At 39.4% G+C, this 22,101-nt stretch overlaps 1 protein-coding gene across 1 annotated transcript in view; it reads left to right on the top strand.

Annotated features, from left to right (window-relative positions):
- The first annotated feature begins 3,217 nt into the window (after positions 1-3,217).
- The window catches only part of LOC127624489 (progestin and adipoQ receptor family member 3-like), a 34,731-nt gene continuing 15,847 nt past the window's right edge, over positions 3,218-22,101 (top strand). Inside the window, exons 1-3 of the mRNA XM_052099288.1 lie at positions 3,218-3,255; positions 19,781-19,931; positions 21,336-21,538. Coding sequence (XP_051955248.1) covers positions 3,218-3,255; positions 19,781-19,931; positions 21,336-21,538 — 392 coding nt within the window. The remainder of the gene's footprint in view (positions 3,256-19,780; positions 19,932-21,335; positions 21,539-22,101) is intronic.

Below are 22,101 nucleotides of genomic sequence, written 5' to 3' on the forward strand. Positions count from 1 at the left end.
TCACATTGTTTATAGATTATTGTGCAGAGTTTGCTGAAAGCTTCATTGTCCAAAAATGACAAGCCATCATCATTTCATTGATCATATCAGCAGCACCTGGGAAAGTGTGAACGACTACTAGTGAAATCACTCTATCATACTGATTGGATTATAAGAGCAGACTGTTTGCTATAAATGAGGGAAGAAGTGCTTCCAATCATTGTGTTCTTGTTAGCAATGGTTACCTCTAAAGAAAGATGTGCAGCCATCATCGCTTTGCATCAAAATTGCCTCTCATGCAAGGAAATTGCTGCAAAGAATATTGCACCTGAAATAACTATTTACTGGATCATCAAGGACTTCAAGAAGAGAGGTTCAACTGCAGTGAAGTAGGCTTCAGGACATCCCAGAGTGTCCAGCAAGTGCCAGGACCATCTCCCCCTGAGGAGTCAGCTACGGAATTGTGTCACCACCAATGCAGAGCTTGCTCAATATTGGTAGCAGGTTGGTGTGAGTGCATCTGCACACACAGTGAGGCGAAGACTTTTGGACAATGGCCTGGTGTCAAGAAGGGCAGCAAAGAAGCCACTTCTCTCCAAGAAAAACATCAAGGACAAACTGAAATTCTGCAGGAAGTACAAGGATTGGACCGCAGAAGACTGGTACAAAGATATTTTCTCTGATGAAGCCCCCTTCCGACTGTTTGGGACATCTGGAAAATCAATAGTCCGGAGAAGAAAAGGTGAACACTACCATGAGTGCTGTGTCTTGCCAACAGTGAAGCATTCTGAGACCATCCGTGTGTGGTTTCTTTTCATCCAAGGGTGAGGGCTCTCTCACAATTCTGTCCAAAAACACTGCCATGAATAAAGAATGGTATCAAAACATCCTGCAAGAGCAACTCCTAACGATCCAAGAGCAATTTGGTTTGTGCATTTTACAGCATGATGGAGCACTATGTCACAAGGCCAGAGTGATAATGAAGTGGCTCGTTTCAGGATTAAAATTTTGGATCCGTGGCCAGGCAACTCCCCAGATCTAATCCCGTAGAGAACCTGTGGTCAATTTTCAAAAGGCGAGTAGACAAACAGAAGCACACAAATTGTGATCAAATCCGAGCACTAACAAGTCAAGAATGGTTCGCCATCAGTCAGGATTTGGCCCAGAAGCTGATATCCAGCATGCCAGAGCGAATTGCAAAGGTTATGAAGAACAAGGGTCAACACTGTAAATATGGACTCATTGCATAAATTTAGTGTATTTGCCAATAAAAGACTATAAAACTTATGAAACGCTTATCATTGTTTTCCAGTATACCATAGAAACATGTGAAAAAATAATTAGCAAATACTGACGCAGCAAACTTTGCAAAACACAAAATGTATGTCACTGTCAATACTTTTGGTCATGGCTGTAGATGTCCTAAACGACTAAAGTTACCGTAATTTCCGGACTATAAGCCGCAACTTTTTTCCCACGCGTTGAACCTCGCGGCAATGACGCGGCTAATATATGGATTTTTAACGCTTTCAAATTTTATTTAAAAAAAAAATAAAAAACATTCTGTGACGTGCTCAGTTTTTTGGCGGCGTGAAGCTTTCATTAGACCAATGAAATTACCGAACGGGTTAAGGTCAAACAACTTTTTTGTTTACTGTTTAGATTAAATCGAGCGCGCTCAAACTTCCCATCATTCTGATTACGGTAGTCATTTTGTCACCCTCAAGACACGGAGAAATGCATATGATGCAGCTTTCAAGTTGAATGCGATTGATCTGGCTGTTGGAAAAGGAAATAGAGCTGCTGCACGGGAGACGTTGGAAACAGCAGCGTGAGGAATTGACTCAGTGCAAAAAGACAACTAAATCTGAGGCTATTCAACTCCGACACCGACGGAGATGACTTCAGTGGTTTCATGTGCACAAGAGGAGGAAGATAGTGACCAATGACTTTCTTGCTAGGCTACTGTTTACTGCTAATTTTTTATTACAAGCCGTGTGTGGCAGTGGGGGCGTGGTCAAGCGCCCGTCCGGGAGAGAAAAGCGGTAAGGGTGCTTACACCTGAGCTAATGTCTAACACCTGTGTCTAATTTCAGTAAAGGCATAAAAAGGCAGCAGAGTGAGTGTGAGAGAGTGAGTGTGAGAGAGTGAGTGAGTGACAGACACACGTCAGTCTAGTGTTGGCGCATAGAAGTCCAAGAATTGAGAAACTTTATAAAATTGATTGTAAACATTGCTGTGGCCATTAAAAGCCTTACCTGGAACGTCAAGTGCCCTGCTTCACGTGTCCTTCTTGGGAAAACTAGTTTTCAGCACTTGATGCAAGCGCCCTTACCGCTTTTCTCTCCCGGACGGGCGCTTGACTACGCCCCCGCTGCCACACCGTGTTACGTTAAAGCCTATTTATTTTTGTTACAAGCCGTGTTTCGTTAAAGCCTGAGTAAAGTTCATTTGTTTCAATGTACCGGTAGGCACCTGCGGTATAGACAGGTCGCGGCTTATTTATGTTTAAAATAATATTTTATTTAAAAATCAGTGGGTGCGGCTTATATTCAGGTGCGCTCAATAGTCCGGAAATTACGGTAAACTATAGTTTGTGAATATTCAATCTGTGGAGTGCTTAAAAAAAAATTGTTTTAATGACTTCAACCTAAATGTATGTAAACTTCTGACTTCAACTGTTCTATACAGTGCATAAATAATCATAATTAAAATACACATGTAATGCATTTTATTTTGATCTATGTAATTATCTGATATTGGTTCTCTGTGGGTGGCCACTGTGTCTTTTCTTAATATGGTAATGAAGGTCCCCAATTTAAATAGATCTCAGCAGCCTAGTGAGGTCTGGGACAGACTATTTCCCTCCCATCATTCCAACCTCAAAAGGGATGGAGAGTAAAAGAGAGAGAGGGAGCTCTGTGTGCGTTATGTCCACATTGACGTGTCAAGTGTTAGATTAACTGCCCTCTCAAACTCCTTTTATTTCCCTGTTCCAGGGAATCGCTCATTTACATAAACAGATAATCCCTGATAAAAATTTCCATTAGACAAAGGTGAAATGGATCAATTTTGTCTGCCAAGATAAATCTTACATTTTACACCGACAGGGTCATTACCCAGGCCACATTTCAGAAATAATGTATTTAAAAATCAGCCGATAGCAGCCATTTTCAGGTTTCCAATTACCTTTAAGAAAAGCTTATTCTGTGGACAATAAAGCACATTACGGCACAATATGATACAGTCCATAAAGATCACAATGTTTGATGAGAGGTGAGAGAAAGCTCAGCATATTTAGGCAGAATGTCACAACCCCAAGTTCCCGCAGATGAGTCTCTGCAGGTGCCAGGCAAATGTTCTATTACCCCAGTCCAAATAGATTAACAGTCCTGTTAAAAACAGTTTTTCCTCTTTCTTTTTTTTTCTGGCCGCCTACACTCCTCTGTCCTTCTTAGCTGATGAAAGGTGGTAGACTGACAAGGAGTTGCAAGGTGATGCCACCAGCACTGGAGAGAAAGGGAGAGTGAAAATCTCATTAGTCTTTCCTTCCACCCCAATTCCCAGACCCCGCTAACTGACCTTGAGACACCCCCACCTACTCAGTCATCCCTCCCCGCCCTGGTTGAGGTGAATCCCTTGCATTGCCTTGGATCTCCTTAGAGCTTGAAGCACCGCTGCAACTGAGGTCAGACTCTGGCGCTGCTGAATTAGTGCCAATCGCGCAGACAGGTCTGGGCGTGGGGTAGTCCTGTGGCAAGAGGAGATTCAGGGCCGAGGCTAGCGCCGTGGAGGGCAGACACCCCTCCTTGGCTCCCTCCCTGCTGCTGCACTGTCCAAAACACACTCTCTCTTTCTCCCCTCTCCATATCAGGGAAAAGCAGCAGGTCCTGGGCAATCTACCACCAAGCATCAACAGTCATCTTGCATGGAGGTTTCAAAAACATTAGTGTAATTCATTTTGTGAAGAGAAGACTGTAATTTCCATTGGCATCTGTGCTAGATGGAGTAATCATTCACGAATGAAAAAAGAAACATCATTCATACTGACTACCCCCTCAAGATGTGAGAAATACATTATTGTGGAGTTGCTAGGTAATGCTAATCTATACAATGAACTGACTGCAACATGATGATACCCCATCGAATAAAAACAATAATCCATTCGCAGTATTGAAGGTTGTTCAACCGCAGGGTCAGAATGACAAAATAAATTACTATGATAAGAGTTCCCCAAAAGCACACAAATAAGAAATGTATCACTATTCAAGTATTAAATACAAGAAAATGTGTTTGACAATTGACTAATTTGTTCCATTGAACTCATCTTAGTGAGTTATTCTTCACATCTCAGTGTAAGCAAATTAATACATTCGTTTCAGATTTCCATTGTAGTACTTCATTTGATAATGTTTCAAGAGGATTTATTTTATATGAAAATGATTTTATTTAACAGTGAAGGCTACGAAAGTAAATACTTTTGGCCATTTGAGAAAAGATGAGCTGTGACGGTAGATAACAACATAGTTAGTTGCCACAGTACCACCTAGTGGCTATTTCTAGACCTTCATACACAATCATTCACCATCACAGCCGTACACTTCAGGACTCTGCTCAGGCACACATCTCAAAGATGAGGTACACATCTAAATCAGGATACTTTATCTTTGATATTTGTTTATGGTTAATTATTTTCGGATGTGTTAATTTTATAAAATTATACATTACATTTTAAATCTATAATATTTTTTTTATCGTCGAATGGTGCCTGCTACATATTAGCTTTTGTGTGTTACATTTTTAGCAAACACTATCTTCTGATATCGCAATGAATCTATTTTAAAAACAAACTGCACAGTTGACTGAATAGCAATTTGGTGGATGAATCAAAATAAGAAGGCCTATTGTGTGATAGAAAATAGATACAGAGTGACATCTACAGGAGGAAAATGATTTCAATCAGAGTTCGCCTTGCATTTGTATCAACAGTAAAATGTATCATTTTAGTTTATATTAAAACGCCACAGACTAAGAAGACAGTCAGCATCTCATGTATATTTATAGGTGAACATTGGTAGTTGGTACATCACACAGTTTTTTTTTTTTTTTTTTTTCGTTTCAGCATAATATTATTGTGAAAATACATAAAAAAAAAATGGGAATAAAATAGAAAAAAAAGGATCTGAACTTAACAGGGAAAAGTTTTCCCTCTAGAGCTATTCTTTAATAACTTCAGAATAATTTATTTATTCATGTGATAGAAGAAAAATGGGGCTCGGAAGAGCAATACGTAATAATAATCAGTTTTAGAACAAAGTGCATATTTGGCATTGTTAAAAGTAAGGGGGGAAAACTTACCCGGTGCCGAAAAGCTTAGCATGTCTAGTTGAGTCCCATAGTCAGGCTTATGATTTTCTCCATAGATGAGGATTTAGAGTATTTCATGCTGACAGCAAAAGTGACATACAGCAAACAGTTGTTAATATAAAATATTTTAATCTCGTTCCAGCAAATGCTAAATGCAGAAGAACAATTGCATTGTCTGACCTAATCTCCTGCTTATTGTGGAAATTGTTTTCCCTTTCTTTTGGCCTCTGGGGAATTATAGTCTTGGAACCAGATGCACATCTTATTGAAGAGATAATTGTAAGTGAAAATAGTAAGAGGATGCCTTTATATTAAAGCTCAATTCCTCCCAATATTGTTATGCAGATGGAACTTTCTCAGAGAAAAAAGACTAAGCTGAAATCTCCAGTCATCCTTTGAACTCATTTAAACCTCTATGAAGCAGAAAAATATGTTGAACACAACAAAAGACTGTTAACACACTATAAAAAGGAACTTCATGTGGTAAAATCCAAATTAACTGGTTTTATTTCATTCAAAATGATTATTTATTGCAACTAAATCAAGTACACTGGGTTACACCAAGTAGTCAAGAGGTCAATCAGGTAGAAATCCTGCACAACTGCACATGGTAAATATTTACTATTAGTACTATTTTTACTTTTTACTAATATTTCGAGCTCAATCGACAGCATTTGTAACATAATATTGGTTTCCACAAAAATAAGTTTTTACTTGCCCCTCCTTTTCTTTTCTGGATTGTAGTGAGACACTTACAATGGAAGTGAATGGGGTCAATCCATAAACATAAAAATGATCAGTTTTAACAAAATAATTCATGTGTTTTTATAAAATTATAAGCTTCACATTTTTGCCTTAAAAACCCTCCAAAATTGGCCCCATTCGCTTCCATTGTAAGTGCCTTACTGTAATCTTGATTTTTGCTTTTTTTTAAAGAAAAGGAGAGATGAGTCAAAATTTACTTTTGTAGAAATCAACATTATGCCACAAATGCTGCTGATTGAGCTTAATGTGTATTGAACTCAGAACTATTCATTGAAGATAAATGTTCATGTGAAATCAAATGGATATAACATGTGGATAGGGGCGTCTTTTTCATTTTCTTTCATGAAAAATATAAATATACCTTTTCCACCACACGCAAACACATACAAAGAGAACACATGTATATTTTAAGGACATCTGTCCTCACAGCAAAAAAAAACAAAAAACATAGCAAGTGGCATTTTTGTGTCAAGGCTGTTGCAGGAGCCATATTGATTTCCCACTGTTCAGGAACTGGCAAAAAACTGGGCCTTGTCACACAGCTCCAGAGCTCTCTTAAAGCGTCAGCTGCCCAATATAGAATTGTGACCAGACACCAAACAAACAAAGGCACTCTTATCTTGTAAATATCAGTCTGAGAATGAGTGCTCACAAAGCCTCTCTCCGTCGCCGTATCTTGCTAATCAGTCAGCGGGAAGCAGGATCGAATATGACACACATCCTATTGGAGCAAAGTGTGGCATCTCTGCCTGCAAGCTGGACTTCGGTGCAGGTTGTGGTGGAAACGTTGATGTGGACCCTCCGTGTGGATGGCAAAGACAGAGGAACGGCGGCAGCAGATGTCTTGTGGCAGAGATTATAAATAAAAGCGACTAGAGCAGGGGAGCACTGACGAACCTTCGCAAGGCCGCTGTCAGTGTTGCAATGTCTTTTACTCACTGGAATTTTTCTTCTTGTTCTTGTTATTGGACTTGATCCCTACTCAGTAAAAAAAAAAAAAATAAAATAATAAAAAAAATATATAATATATATATGTGTGTGTGTGTGTGTGTGTGTGTGTGTGTGTGTGTGTGTGTGTGTATAGTGGCACCTAGCGGTGTGGATGCAGAATCATGTAAAAGCAAGATTTCAGTTGCCCCATAGAGCGGTTTAGGTTGTAGTCCAAAAACCTGGAAGAGAATTTGCCATGGGTTCCCTCAGGATTTCCCTATGGGCTTTTAAAATGGGATTTTTCAATTTATGAGTAAAAAAAGGTCTGTGGTAAACATTACTTGAAGATACATGGATTTATACACAGTCCTACCTCAAACATGAACTTTGAAGCCATATTAAATTGCATACTTTTTAAAAACATTATTAATTTATGGTGTAGAACCAAACATCCACTTATTGTCATGTTTACAACAGACCTTATTTTACTCATAAGTTGAAACACCCCATTGTGAAACCCATACGAACAATCCAGAGGGAACCCATAGAGAATTAGCCTTCCGGGTTCGCCTAAAAATGTACTTCACGGCTGACCAGCTCTATTGCACTATGGTGCTATTCACAGTCAGCCATGATTGAATATATTCCACTAGTAAAAGGGTCCAATATTAGGGTTGGTACCAATTCGGCTGGCATCCATGAGCATAGGCGGAAATCGCGGAGGGGTCGGGGGGGGGGTCAGGACCCCCCCTTTCTGAGGGTTGTCCCCCCCTAAAATATCATTAAAATATGTGTATTGTAAATAATATAATGATATATTCTTAAAATAATTGTTTAAGAAATAAAATAATACAAATGCAAACGGGGCAACAACAAAAAACCTGTGGCATTTAATGTTGGACAAAACAGCGCAAGCGCAAAAACACAGCGCGCAAGTGAATTTCAACAGTGTGAGCACCATGACACAGCTCGCATGTAAAATTTAAACCTGCAGAACTTGCAAATCACAAACTCGAGCACAAAAAATATGATTGTGCACACAAATAAACAAGTCCCACACACGCGCGAGTTCTTTTCTGCACACGCACAAGTTCTTTTCTGCACACGCGCGCGCAGATCTGTACACACGCGCGAGTTATTTTCTGCACACAAGTCGGTTTTGACACTCAGGGGCGGGGCCCAATCCTTTCTGTTAACAAATGCTATTGGCTGCTGACCAAATACTGTATTGATTGGCTGCATCTCTTCGAATCTCTCGTGATTGGCTTTTGTTGGACAAGAACAGACAGAAAGTAGGAAGGATGTTGCAGACAGTAAAGAGGTTATGGTTTCTTTCTAAATTCCTCTTTAATTTCTTGTAGCTGTAAGATGTTTTGTGCATACACACACACACACACACACGTATATATATATATATATATATATATATATATATATATATATATATATATATATATATATATCAATGGCGGCTGCTGGTCTTTCAAAGAGGGAAGCTCATTTTCGGCCTACATTATAAACTTATTTAAAAGTAAATTCTGCCCTACGTTCCTTTTCGAGAAAATGCACTGTGACTCTGTCGTACCAACTAGGCGTCTTTTCCAGTGACTTGACCAGTGTCTTCTCAATGGCCAGCAGAGCTAGGCTGCTTAAACGACCTTGGCCCATTGTGTTACGGGTGTAGGACTTGAGGCGCTTTAAACAGGAGAAGCTCCTTTCTACACCTGCAGATGTAGCTCCAATTGTTGCCACTAATGAGAACAGTTTGTAAAGCTGAGGCATTGCACTGTCCAACTCCATGTCTTTGAGGAACACCAAGTAATCACACAGCTTTCCCCTGTTACCCTGCAAGTCCTGATCTGAATACAGGACTTGAAGTTCAGACCTCAGTCTCCCTGAATCAAAGTGATGGCCATAACTTTTCAGGACACTTTGGAAGGCCTCCTCTGGAAATTCTTGTCTCATGTCATCAAATTTCCCTGGATTGACTAATTCTAAGAAGAGCATACTTTCCAAATTTGAAAAACGTTGAGGAATCTGCTCCAAGATGTTATCAAGGATGGCCATGTAGAGATTTCTGTAGTGCTCTTGGGGATCCTGCAATTGGGTCAGACGGCGCTTTCTCATGGGCTCATCTCGTGGGTCTGATGTGAGATCTGCTATTTTGGCATAAACAGCTTGGAAAGCCCCCTCTGACCTTTTCTCTTTGACAAATGCAAGTAAAAACCATTCATCGCCCTCTGCTGGACAACATCAAAGACCACATCAGTCTCAGTGAAGATTTGTTCATATGTGTACAACATGAACACAAACTCAAAATCCTCCAGTTTCCTCAGAAAGCCTTTGGCACAATCCAGTGTATCATCATCAATTGTCGTGTCTGCAATGATGTTTTCAAATGTCTGCAGGAGGCCATCATAATTGTTTGCCACAGTGCTCACTATCCGTGATGTGAAATTCCATCGAGTAGGAGCGTTTCTGGGCAACCTTGAACAGCCTGCAGACTCCAGAAAAGACGTCCTCTTTGTGGATTTTGAAAAAAATGTGCCAAACCCAGAGAGTGATGCAAAAAAATTCTGCACTCAGGCAAGCATTTAGCCCCCTGTGACAGCACCAGATTCAGTCTGTGTGCATAGCAATGCACAAACATTGCACTTGGGGCTATTGCTTTCACTTTGGCCTGCAGACCATTGAGTGCTGAAGCCATGACAGCAGCCCCATCATAGGTCTGTGCCACAAGCTTATCCTTAAAATTGTAGGCCTGCATGTTCTCATTTAAAACATCAAAAACGGACTGAGCATCTCGGCCTCCAGAAACATAAAAAAATCCAATAAAGCGCTCCTGAATTTTACCTGCACTATCCGCATAGCGAACAATGACAGAGAGTTGGGCACGGCAGGATTTATCAGTTGTTTCATCCACCTGCCATCCAAAAAAGGGAGCATCCTGAATTTCATCTCTGATCTGATCAGAAATGGTGGCTGCAAGAGCAGAGATCAAGTCATTTTGAATAGTATGGGACATACCAGAAAACACAGTTGAGGACTCTAATTGTGTGGACAGTACAGAGTCATATTTAGATAATGTTTCTGTGAACTCCCTGTAATTTCCCTTGTTGGATGATTCACTACTCTCATCATGTCCCCTAAATGACAGCTCCTGTCGGCCAAGCAAGGATGTTACATCAATAAGGCGGTTTAGGAAGGCCCTGTTTTGTTTGACTGTTTCATTATGTTTAGTCACTTGAATGCGAGCACCTTCATTGATTGCATGCTCAACCCTGATCCTGCCCATGCAACTTAATCTTGCACATGCACTCACATGTTCATTGCTCTTTTCATGTCTTTTGTATGCCCTGTCAAAGTCAGATCTCCAAACCCCACTTTTGACCAAAGAACACATCCGTGAGATGGTTTCATCAAGAGGCATGGCCAGCAGTACATTTTATTTGTCACAGCACTTCAAGTCAGCCAGCTAACTTTGTCATACCAGGAGAGCTGAAAAGACCTGTTATTTTTCCCTATTTTTTGCACTAAATCAATCTTAGGAGTTGATCTGCCCTGCTGTTTAATTCTAATATTTTCCTCGTAAGGAAGACTTTCAAATGGCTTCGCCAAAATCAGGTCGACAATATTAGCACCGTCTGCCATCGTGCGCAGTTTCACCCGTACGACGCTAGCCTAGCCTACTGTATGAATGAATGAACGAACGAACGAATGAACGAACGCTCTAAAACAAAATATATTAAACTTGGTAAAACTGAAACAAGGAATGTGGTGTATAATTGTGTGAAATGTATTATGCAAATTGACTAGCAATTTCGCCAGCCAGATATAAAGAAATAGGTTGCAGCAGTTTGTCTTTTGACTACACTTGAGAAATCCGCGATGGGACTGAGCGCGAAATAGCTTCAGTGACTTCTTATAGTACAGATTCGCTGTCAATCAAAAGGAGATGCAGTCTTTCGACAGATCCTCCAATCATCACGCAGAAGCCCGGAGTCCGGGCCAGCCCACTCCTCATTCACCCCCTGAGACGCTGAGTGTCCGTGGGCGGAACATAATCGCAGCATTTATCCAATGACCGTCTATTTTCGGAGCACTGAAAAAACTGTTCAGAGCAGCCCCATTGAAGTCAATGGACGCTCGGCTTCAACAGGGAAATGCACTGACGCTACTGGAATGTATGAGAAGTAAATCGAGTCAGCCGACCTGCTATATGTAATGTAGCTGATTCTGAACGAACTCGTCTTCGAGATGAACGTGTTCTAACGCATTTTTAGTCAATAAATTGTTTACACAATAGTACATATTTGACCATTATTTTTTTGACATTAGAGGGGAAGCTGAGCTTCCCTTGCAGTCTTAAAGAAATCCCCACTGATATATATATATATGAGAGGCAAGATGACACTAGCTGCGTTTGAATAAAACAAGAGCGCGTCCATCTGAAGTGTGATAAGAAACATGAAAGAAGGGCCGGATGCGCGGTCATTATAAAGCCTTGCTACTGACGACGATCATTATCGGTCATATAATGTTGTAACTGACAAATCAGAATCAAACATTTCAGAGAGACATTCCTGTAATAATATTATATTTTATGTACACTTGATTTCCTAACCTGGTCTTATTCTGCTGCACCTGCTCTGCTTTCCCAGCCCCAAGACTGACTGGCTTCCTCTCTGAGCCTGCATTTCATCTATATTATGAATTAATGTAGAGGCTGATGAGTAGTGGATGGCCCTTGCAGTACCACACAAACAAGCTGGGAACTATCTGGCATCTAGCTATCTACACTTACCATTTTGTGAAACACTAACGTTCCCTTCAACATTAACGTTAGATGGATTGATATGGATAGATAGGGTACCTCTAAAAAGGTTCACTAAACGCCTTGCTACATAACAAAGACAGAAAACACACACACACACACACACACACACACACACACACACATATATATATACACACAAGACATCTTACAGCTAAAAAAAATTAAGGAGGAATTTAGAAAGAAACCATAACCTCTTTACATAGTCATACATTTTTGGGGCATTTACGTGTAAATGGTTGAAATCATACTTACTCTATGTGATAGATAAATTGTTTCCAATTTGTTTCAAATATCCACTTGTATGCTACGTCTAAAGGATGCTTTTATTTAAAAATTTTCTTTAATATAAAAGTTTTTTCTCAAGCCTTTTGATCTCGAGATTTTTTTTTTTTTAAACCAATACCCCCTTGTTGTTTGCTTTTTGTTGTTCAGTATTGTGTAGGGGACAATTTTCTTTCATTTACACTGACAATAATTGTATTGTTCCAATTTATGTATATTTCTTATTTCTCCACTAAGAGAGTTTTGTATGTTTTTAATTGTCAAAAATAAAAAGTTCCCGCTTTCTGTCTGTTCTCGTCCAACAAAAGCCAATCATGAGAGATTCAAAGAGATGCAGCCAATCAATACAGTATTTGGTCAGCAGCCAATAGCATTTGTTAACAGAAAGGATTGGGCCCCACCCATGAGTGTCAAAACCGACTTGTGTGCAGAAAATAACTTGTGCGTGTGTACAGATCTGCGCGCGCATGTGCAGAAAAGAACTCGCGCGTGTGTACAGTTCTGCGCGCATGCAGAAAATAACTTGCGTGTGTGTGGGACTTGTTTATTTGTGTGCACAATCATATTTTTTGTGCTCGAGTTTGTGATTTGCAAGTTCTGCAGGTTTAAATTTTACGTGCGAGCTGTGTCATGGTGCACACACTGTTGAAATTCACTTGCGCGCTGTTTTTGTGCTTGCGCTGTTTTGTCCATCTTCCAACGCCATAAAAACCCCTTGGTGTCCCCTTCAAAAATTGCTCTTGAGAATTGTTATGTTTATTGTCCCCCCCAACATTTTGATGAAATTTTCGCCCCTGTCCATAAGGCGAACTGCCCCATGTAAAATAAAATATATTTTATTGTTCTACAGACTATCTTCTTCATCTTCTGTGAGTGCACATGATATAAACAAAATTATCAAAATCACTATTTTTTGCTGGATATAATACTTCTTAATATAGAAGTTTTGGATACTTCTGAAATTCCTTTACTTTTTTAAAACAAAGTTTCAGTTCAAGTTATTAAACATACAAAATTGACCTAGCAACTTACAAAAACTAGTTCTGATTTATTTTGGAACCAAATTTCACTAGACAGTATAATTTAGTACAAATATCATAGGTGAAAGACACTGGAACCAAAAATGTGATGCCACTCTTTTGCTGACATTGAATTTGCTGGAGTCAGACAAATTGCCTTGGCAATGCTGTTGACAGCCTGTTGAAGAGAGAAGTGCTGAAAGGTGAATTAGGAGTGCTAATGAAGAACACACTCCCACTTGAGAATGTAATTATTTTGGGTGTAATAGCTTAGGGAAGACTGAGTGTGATTGTAGCCCCAGAGGAGTATCACACAAGTTTACACCTGAGATGTTTATGAAAAGATGTCTTCTTTAAAAGGTGTTGACAGCAGTCTGCCACCTACAGGTCTCAACTCATTGAACAACGTGCTAAAACATAATGTGATGTTGCAGCCATAAACACTAGTATTTTCCTAACTGAGATTTTCGGTGGAGGAAAAATAAATAAATCAAAATTAAACATTCAGCAGGAAGGAATCATTTCACTAGATGTTATTGGGGCAATATACAGAGCATGATGGAGAGTGGTTGAATGTGCCTATTGCTGATCAGAGTAAAAAAAAAAAATAAATAATAATACAAACTTTTCATGTGCCGCATCTATAGACCAAATTAACTAATAAATGGGAGGAAAGCCCATTCAAGACTTAGAAATTAGGTATCAAAATATTATTGATTAGAATTTATATTAGCTTTATCATTATAAAATGTTCGAAATAATATTATAGGATTTAACTGTTGATTTGAGAGGATTGATACAATTATCACAGAACAATAGAAGACAGACAGGGATTAAACCTCAGGTTACATTGAAATAATCTCTCTATTAGCCTGTTTTTACTCATGAGTCTCAATACAAACCCGAACGATTTTTCAATGGTAAATTTACTTTCACGGTTAAGCCAGCACGTGAACCCGTTTCTGGTGGTTCACGTGCAGGCTAGCTAGCTCGACATGATTAGCACGTAGCTGTTTACATTTATATTTTACATACATATCAGTGAGTTTGGTAATAATTTGGTAATGAAGATATTTATGTAGCTACATGGAATCAATATTTTTATTAGAATGTATATGTTTAGCATTCTGGAGATGTATTTGTTGTTGTGTGTCTGTAAAAGTACTATTAGCCATCTACTTCGACAACCTGTTGGACAGTGAGATCTCTTACATCAAAGCTTCATTTCATGTCATTTTACAAAAGTTTCAGTTTTAAATTTGACACACAGTCACACACATTAAACACATTTTTCATGGAAGATGCCTGTTTTTGCATTTGTATATGCAGTTTTGTAATAGTTTTTATATTTAAACATGCGTTATACAACTGTCTTTGACCGTTGCAGAAGGTATCGCTACTTTTTCTGCGTCTCGAGCATGAGCGCCACCTTTTTAAGACATCCATCATTTAACAAATTTAAAAACATTGATGGATAATTGAAACGCTGCCTGTCTTTTTTGACAGATAAAAAACAAGCAAGAAAATCCACTTAAATCATCTTTACGTGGTAATATCAGCCTATGCTGCTTCACTCTCAGTCTTTGCGTTTGCTTGAGAAAGAGAGAGCACGCTTGATTGAGTGCTGTCTCTGTCGTGGAAAATCGCGATGAATCTCTCTAAGATGTAAGAAAACTCTCGGAGTCTTGAGTTCCAGATGCCAAAGTTGTAGTTTATTGAACACCAACAAACACGAGTCCAGCCAGCTGTCTGTCCTGACCCATTATCCTAAGTTCTCAGTTATATACCTTTTTGTTATCTTGTTGCCCACTATCTGACCAATGGGATTATTGCCCTTGTCTCTTTCTCTCGCCACCAATATGTTTTATTTCCTTCGTTAATTAAATATTTGGTGGAAAATCCCCCACCTGTCTATTTTTTAAAAAACATACATCAGCTGGTAATTGGTAATTTGGGCATATGTCATAGTTCATGGTAAGAACACTTCAACCTAGAAACATTTGTGTAAGAGACAAACAGCCTCGTCCTCACAATATACCTTTTACTTTTCACCCACATTTCAGCGAACCCTTATAATGAGGCGGCCTTGTTTGTTCCTTCACATTATCATTTGATTAATGAAAGAAAATACAAGCTCCAAAGGTATTTAACTCATTAAGGCAAAACACCATGCCAGAGACATATCATATAAGAGATATCTAAGAAATACACTCACCTAAAGGATTATTAGGAACACCTGTTCAATTTCTCATTAATGCAATTATCTAATCAACCAATCACATGGCAGTTGCTTCAATGCATTTAGGTGTGTGGTCCTGGTCAAGACAATCTCCTGAACTCCAAACTGAATGTCAGAATGGGAAAGAAAGGTGATTTAAGCAATTTTGAGCGTGGCATGGTTGTTGGTGCCAGACGGGCCGGTCTGAGTATTTCACAATCTGCTCAATTACTGGGATTTTCACGCGCAACCATTTCTAGGGTTTACAAAGAATGGTGTGAAAAGGGAAAAACATCCAGTACGCGGCAGTCCTGTGGGCGAAAATGCCTTGTTGATGCTAGAGGTCAGAGGAGAATGGGCCGACTGATTCAAGCTGATAGAAGAGTAACTTTGCCTGAAATAACCACTCGTTACAACCGAGGTATGCAGCAAAGCATTTGTGAAGCCACAACATGCACAACCTTGAGGCGGATGGGCTACAACAGCAGAAGACCCCACTGGGTACCACTCATCTCCACTACAAATAGGAAAAAGAGGCTACAATTTGCAAGAGCTCACCAAAATTGGACAGTTGAAGACTGGAAAAATGTTGCCTGGTCTGATGAGTCTCGATTTCTGTTGAGACATTCAGATGGTAGAGTCAGAATTTGGCGTAAACAGAATGAGAACATGGATCCATCATGCCTTTTTACCACTGTGCAGGCTGGTGGTGGTGGTGTAATGGTGTGGGGGATGTTTTCTTGGCACACTTTAGGCCCCTTAGTGCCAATTGGCCATCGTTTAAATGCCACGGCCTACCTGAGCATTGTTTCTGATCATGTCCATCCCTTTATGGCCACCATGTACCCATCCTCTGATGGCTAATTCCAGCAGGATAATGCACCATGTCACAAAGCTCGAATCATTTCAAATTGGTTTCTTGAACATGACAATGAGTTCACTGTACTAATGGCCCCCACAGTCACCAGATCTCAACCCAATAGAGCATCTTTGGGATGTAGTGGAACGGGAGCTTCGTGCCCTGGATGTGCATCCCACAAATCTCCATCAACAGCAAGATGCTATCCTATCAATATGGGCTTATTGCCCTTGTCTCTTTCTCTCGCCACCAATATGTTTTATTTCCTTCGTTAATTAAATATTGGTGGAAAATCCCCCACCTGTCTATTTTTTTAAATATCAGCTGGTAATTGGTAATTTGGGCATATGTCATAGTTCATGGTAAGAACACTTCAACCTAGAAACATTTGTGTAAGAGACAAACAGCCTCGTCCTCACCATATACCTTTTACTTTTCACCCACATTTTAGCGAACCCTTATAATGAGGCCGCCTTGTTTGTTCCTTCACATTATCATTTGATTAATGAAAGAAAATACAAGCTCCAAAGGTATTTAACTCATTAAGGCAAAACACCATGCCAGAGACATATCATATAAGAGATATCTAAGAAATACATCAAGGGTATATGTCAGAATGCTGCTAATTAACAGAAATGCATGCTGTTTTTGAAGGTTTTTAAAGGGGTTTTAAGGTATACACCTGTAATTCAAGGACTAGAATATTGAAAAATATACTATATCTCAGGTATATTATAGTGAGAAAACAATATAAACATTATTATCAAGAATATGATTTTTGCCTTTCGCCTCGTGAATTTTCTTACGATCATGCCTGGTAACGTGCATGAAAAATGACTAGAAATAGCATTTTATCTTAGCGTAAAGATTTACACAAGGTTTATTTATATTTCTTCTGCTCCGAACTTACTTCAAACTTCTCTGTCTGCTCGTATGAATGTAACACATCATAAGAAAGTGTTTCACCGCTGTTCAAATGCACTTTGGATCGCATCATTTAAATGTATAAATGTTTTCCATCTGAAAGGAGTAAATATTAAATGAAACAAATGACAATAAAATGCAAAGTAATCTCTTCAGTAATCAAAATACTTTTTGAATGTAATTGTATACTAAATACCAATGATTTAAATTGTAACTATAGTGGAATACTGTTACTTATATTTTGTATTTTAAATGCGTAAATGCTTGCCCCAATGCAGCCAAATAATTTTCCACATTCTCACATGCAAATAATTTTCACTTGCAAATGCGAACCCTACATAAATTTTTAAGCATGTCAGAACGTAAACTTGTTCTTTGACAAGCAGTGCATAGCCTACAGCAGTATGTATGATTTGACTTGTAAAAATAAGACATGAGTAGCCATGGGTGCTTGTTTGGATTGTCCTTTTAATAAAAACTGATGATAGATCAGTGCTCTTAATCAGAAAGGCTAAAATGATGGTTGTGATATGCAAAACAGTTTTTTGCACATTTTCCACATTCACTGTGGCCAAGGATTAGCATTGAAAAAGGTGATTTTATCACCTCCTAAACTCAGACCTAATTCTATATCTGTTTTAGGCTGCAATAGTGCCTTCGGTATAGACAGAAAATAACTGCTTTTGTCTTTGGCTGCTCTTCTCAACATTCAGATTAGACAAAGTGCCTCAACTACCACAATCTCTCCTAGGATATACACATACTGTATGTACAGTTGAAGTCAGAAGTTTACATACACCTTAGCCAAACACAGACTCAGTTTTTCACAACTCCTGACATATAATTGTAAAAAACATTCCCTGACTTTTAGGATCACTACTTTATTTTAAGAATGTGAAATGTCAGAATAATAGTAGTTTTCAGCTTTTGTTTCTTTATTCACATTCCCAGTGGGTCAGAAGTTTACATACACTTTGTTAGTATTTGGTATCATTGCCTTTAAATTATTTAACTTGTTTCAAATGTTTTTGGTAGACTTCCACAAGCGTCTCACAATAAGTTGCTGGAATTTTGTCCCATTCCTCCAAACAGAACTGGTGTAAATGAGTCAGGTTTTAAGCCTCCTTGCTCACACATGCTTTTTCAGTTCTGCCCACAAATTTTCGATCAGGTTGACGTCAGGGCTTTGTGATGTCCACTCCAATACCTTGACTTTGTTGTCCTTAAGCCATTTTGCCTCAACTGTGGAGGTATGCTTGGGGTCATTGTCCATTTGGAAGACCCATTTGCGACCAAGCTTACCGGTAACTTAACTTAACTTCCTGGCTGATGTCTTGAGATCTTGCTTCAGTATATCCACATAATTTTCCTTCCTCATGATGCCATCTATTTTGTGAAGTGCACTTGTCCCTCCTGCAACAAAGATGCCACCCCCATGCTTCACTGTTGGGATAGTGTTCTTCGCCTTGCAAGCCTCACCCTTTTTCCTCCAAACATAACAATGGTCATTATGGCCAAACAGTTAAATTTTTGTTTCATTAGACCAGAGGACATTTCTCCAAAATGTAAGATTTTTGTCCCCATGTGCAGTTGCAAACTGTAGTCTGGCTTTTTTATGGCGGTTTTGGAGCAATGGCTTCTTCCTTGCTGAGCAGGTAGATTTAGGTTAGGTCAATATAGGACTCGTTATTCTGTGGATATATATACTTGTCTACTTGTTTCCTCCAGCATCTTCACAAGGTCCTTTGCTGTTGTTCTGGGATTGATTTGCACTTTTCGCACCAAATTGCGTTCATCTCTAGGAGACAGAATGTATCTCCCTCCTGAGCAGTATGATGGCTGCATGGTCCCATGGTGTTTATACTTGAGTACTATTGTTTGTAAAGATGAGCATGGTACCTTCAGGTGTTTGGAAATTGCTCTCAAGGGTGAACCAGTTGTGGGGGTCAACAATCTTTTTTCTGAGGTCTTGGGTGATTTCTTTTGATTTTCCCATGAGGTCAAGAAAAAAGGCACTGAGTTTTGAAGGTAGACCTTAAAATACATCCACAGGTGGTACACCTCAAATTTAGTACACCTCCTATCAGAAGCTAATTTGCTAATTGTCTAAAGACTTTACATAATTTTCAGCATTTTTCCAAGCTGCTTAAAGGTACAGTTAACTTGATGTACATACACTTTTAAGTTAAAGTGTATGTACATTTCTGACCCACTGGAATTGTGATTTAGTCCATTAAAATTGAAATGTGAAAAAAAGAAAAGTGACATCTGTCTGTAAACAATTGTTGGGAAAAATTACTTGTCATACATACACAAAGTAGATGTCTTAAACAACTTGCCAAAATTATTGTTTGCTAATATTAAATCTGTGGAGTGGTTAAAAAATTAGTTTTAATGACTTCAACCTAAGTGTATGTAAACTTCTTACTTTAACTGTAGGCCTACACATACAATCACATAACGGGAAATAAAAAAGTGCATAGGTTCACAATGCAGGTTTGAGTGGTTCCTATACTGCTCTTATAGATTGTGAACATTTTGTGCATGTATGTGACTCCGTAGATTATAAATGGGCATGTCTGTGTTTCAACACTTCACAGGTGTGCATGCTCTGTGAGCTATCACCTCTTCTGCTGCCACCGCTCTGAAAAGATCAGTCACCGCTGGATGGCGCTGAACTACGCTGGAATCTCAGTCGGATTTCTTGGCTGTTACGTTTCAGGAGTATTCTACATATTCTATTGCAATAACGTACGTGAAGTTTCTGTGACAGAGGTGGTGGAGTAAGTGCAGGGTGAACAGAGTGCCCCAGTTAAACCATTCTGGGTCGTGGGGGGGTCGGAGCTGAAGGTAAACTACCTATTCATAAGATTCCATAAATGTTTAGGTAGAGTTGGATTCAAGTAGGTCATAAAGTGTTTTGTGTGAATGACATGGAGAGATCTACACTGTGTGTGTTGTGTGCAGTAGGAGGTTATGAAAATGGTGAGCAGAGGTAGATTAATTAGGTGGCTTGAGGTACATCGTCCCACAGTGGTCTCTAGCAGCAGATGGTTGGCCTGCTTTTATTTTCATATGTTACCTGTGCAACAGATACAGTGCAACAGTTCACCTATTTCTGGGGTAAAACAATCTGGTGTGGATTTGTGCTGTGAATACTGCACAGAGAGTCTTTGTTTATATTTGTTTAGTGATGAAAATCACAATTTCTCTGTATTGAGTTCAGATGGAATGGAGATTTATGCAGATAACTTTTTAATTGGCAAATTGGATTGGGACATGACCCAGGCTGGACACAAACTTGTGTCCCCATGAGCGAACGGCTCTTACATGTCATAAGCAGAACCCACTGCAACACGGCTCTGACTTAGTTCATGTTAACAAATGTAGTTAACAAATACATACTTATTGTAAAGTGTTACCTTGGTTTTAAACAGAAGAACGTTAAAAGTGCACACATTAAGAGGTGTACCATATTGACATTCCTTGTGAAATAACTGTGGCACTGTAGCCGTATGTATTTGATTAAGCTGTATGATACATTATTCCTCCCTTCCTGTTAGTTTGAACAATGGACCCCCTCTGGACTCCCTGTGCACTGCTTGTATAAACTGAAGAGGTGCCACTTGGCTTTGAATCTTCTTTGTTTTGAGATTTTGGTGCAGTTTTCTGAAAACTTGAATCTTGCTGCTTGCTCTCGTCCCCTCCACTCCAATTTTCCGAGCACCATCGCTTTTGGCCACGCTGCTCCACATGGTTCTCCCCACATATTGGAAGTGCTGGCTTATTGTGCCCCAGAATGCGGCATAAATCTGCTCCAGCCCAAAGCAGATGGCTGCTTTCGTGGACCCACTCTGTCACTCCTGTTCCCCACCATATGACATTCACACGTGGGTGAGCCATCTCCACTCTCCCCCTGCCAAGTGTTTAGCTTTGCTTTTTGGATGACTACTCAATCAGCCAAGTGCCCCAAGAGAAAGAGAAACTGTTTTCTCTTTTGCTTTTTCTTGCACTGGCTCTCTCCTGCAGAACAAGTGAAATTTGTTTGTGCATCAGTATATGTTTTTGTCTGTCTGTGTTATGCCCATAAAGATGGCCTCCTTGTTAATGTAGTTTAAAGGCAATTTGTAATGATTTTTATGTCTGTCTTTGCAGTACTGGCGGCAGGTGTATCTGGTAACTGTTCTGGCCATGATGCTGGCTGGGTTCTTCGCTCAGATACACCCTCATTACTTAACCCAGAAGTGGCAAAAGCTGCACTCTGTTATATTATGTGCAGTAGCAGGATACAGCCTAATTCCCATCTTTCATTGGATCTGGCTCAGTGGGGGTTTCAGCTCAGATATTGTCCAGGTAAGGTTCCTACTAAATGTCTCTCTTGGCATTATTGAAATTGTATTATATACCCAGTGCTTTCAACATAGCAGATAATCTCTATTTTAAACAGACATGTTTCAAATAGTTGTTTTTAGGAATTTGTATTTCAGAAGGGGCCTGCATCAAGCAAAGAAAATAACAATGGAGATTGCTGAAATCACTAGAATTGGGTTAAGAACTTTTCAGCGCATTATTAAAACCTGGAAGGATAGTGGTGAATCGCCAGCTTCGCGAAGAATTGTGGTTGCAAAAAAATCTTTAATCATCGTGATCGGAGATCACTAAAAGTCTTGAAAAATCGACAGTAGAACTCACGGCTAAGTTTAATAGTGAAAGTAAGAATATTTCCACACACAATTAAAACCTGACCGATATGGGAGCAATACCGATTTTAGAGGGGCAAAATTCACTGATTACCAATATGGTGAACAATATACAAAATTTTTGAGCTGGTGTGAAAACAGACCTTTTCTATGTGGATTGTTCACCAATTCTGCACTGATATGACTATACAAAGGTACTCAGAAGGCTGCTTTCTTAAACA

This window comes from Xyrauchen texanus, chromosome 3 (assembly GCF_025860055.1).
Source record: "Xyrauchen texanus isolate HMW12.3.18 chromosome 3, RBS_HiC_50CHRs, whole genome shotgun sequence".
In the NCBI taxonomy this organism is placed as follows: domain Eukaryota; kingdom Metazoa; phylum Chordata; class Actinopteri; order Cypriniformes; family Catostomidae; genus Xyrauchen; species Xyrauchen texanus.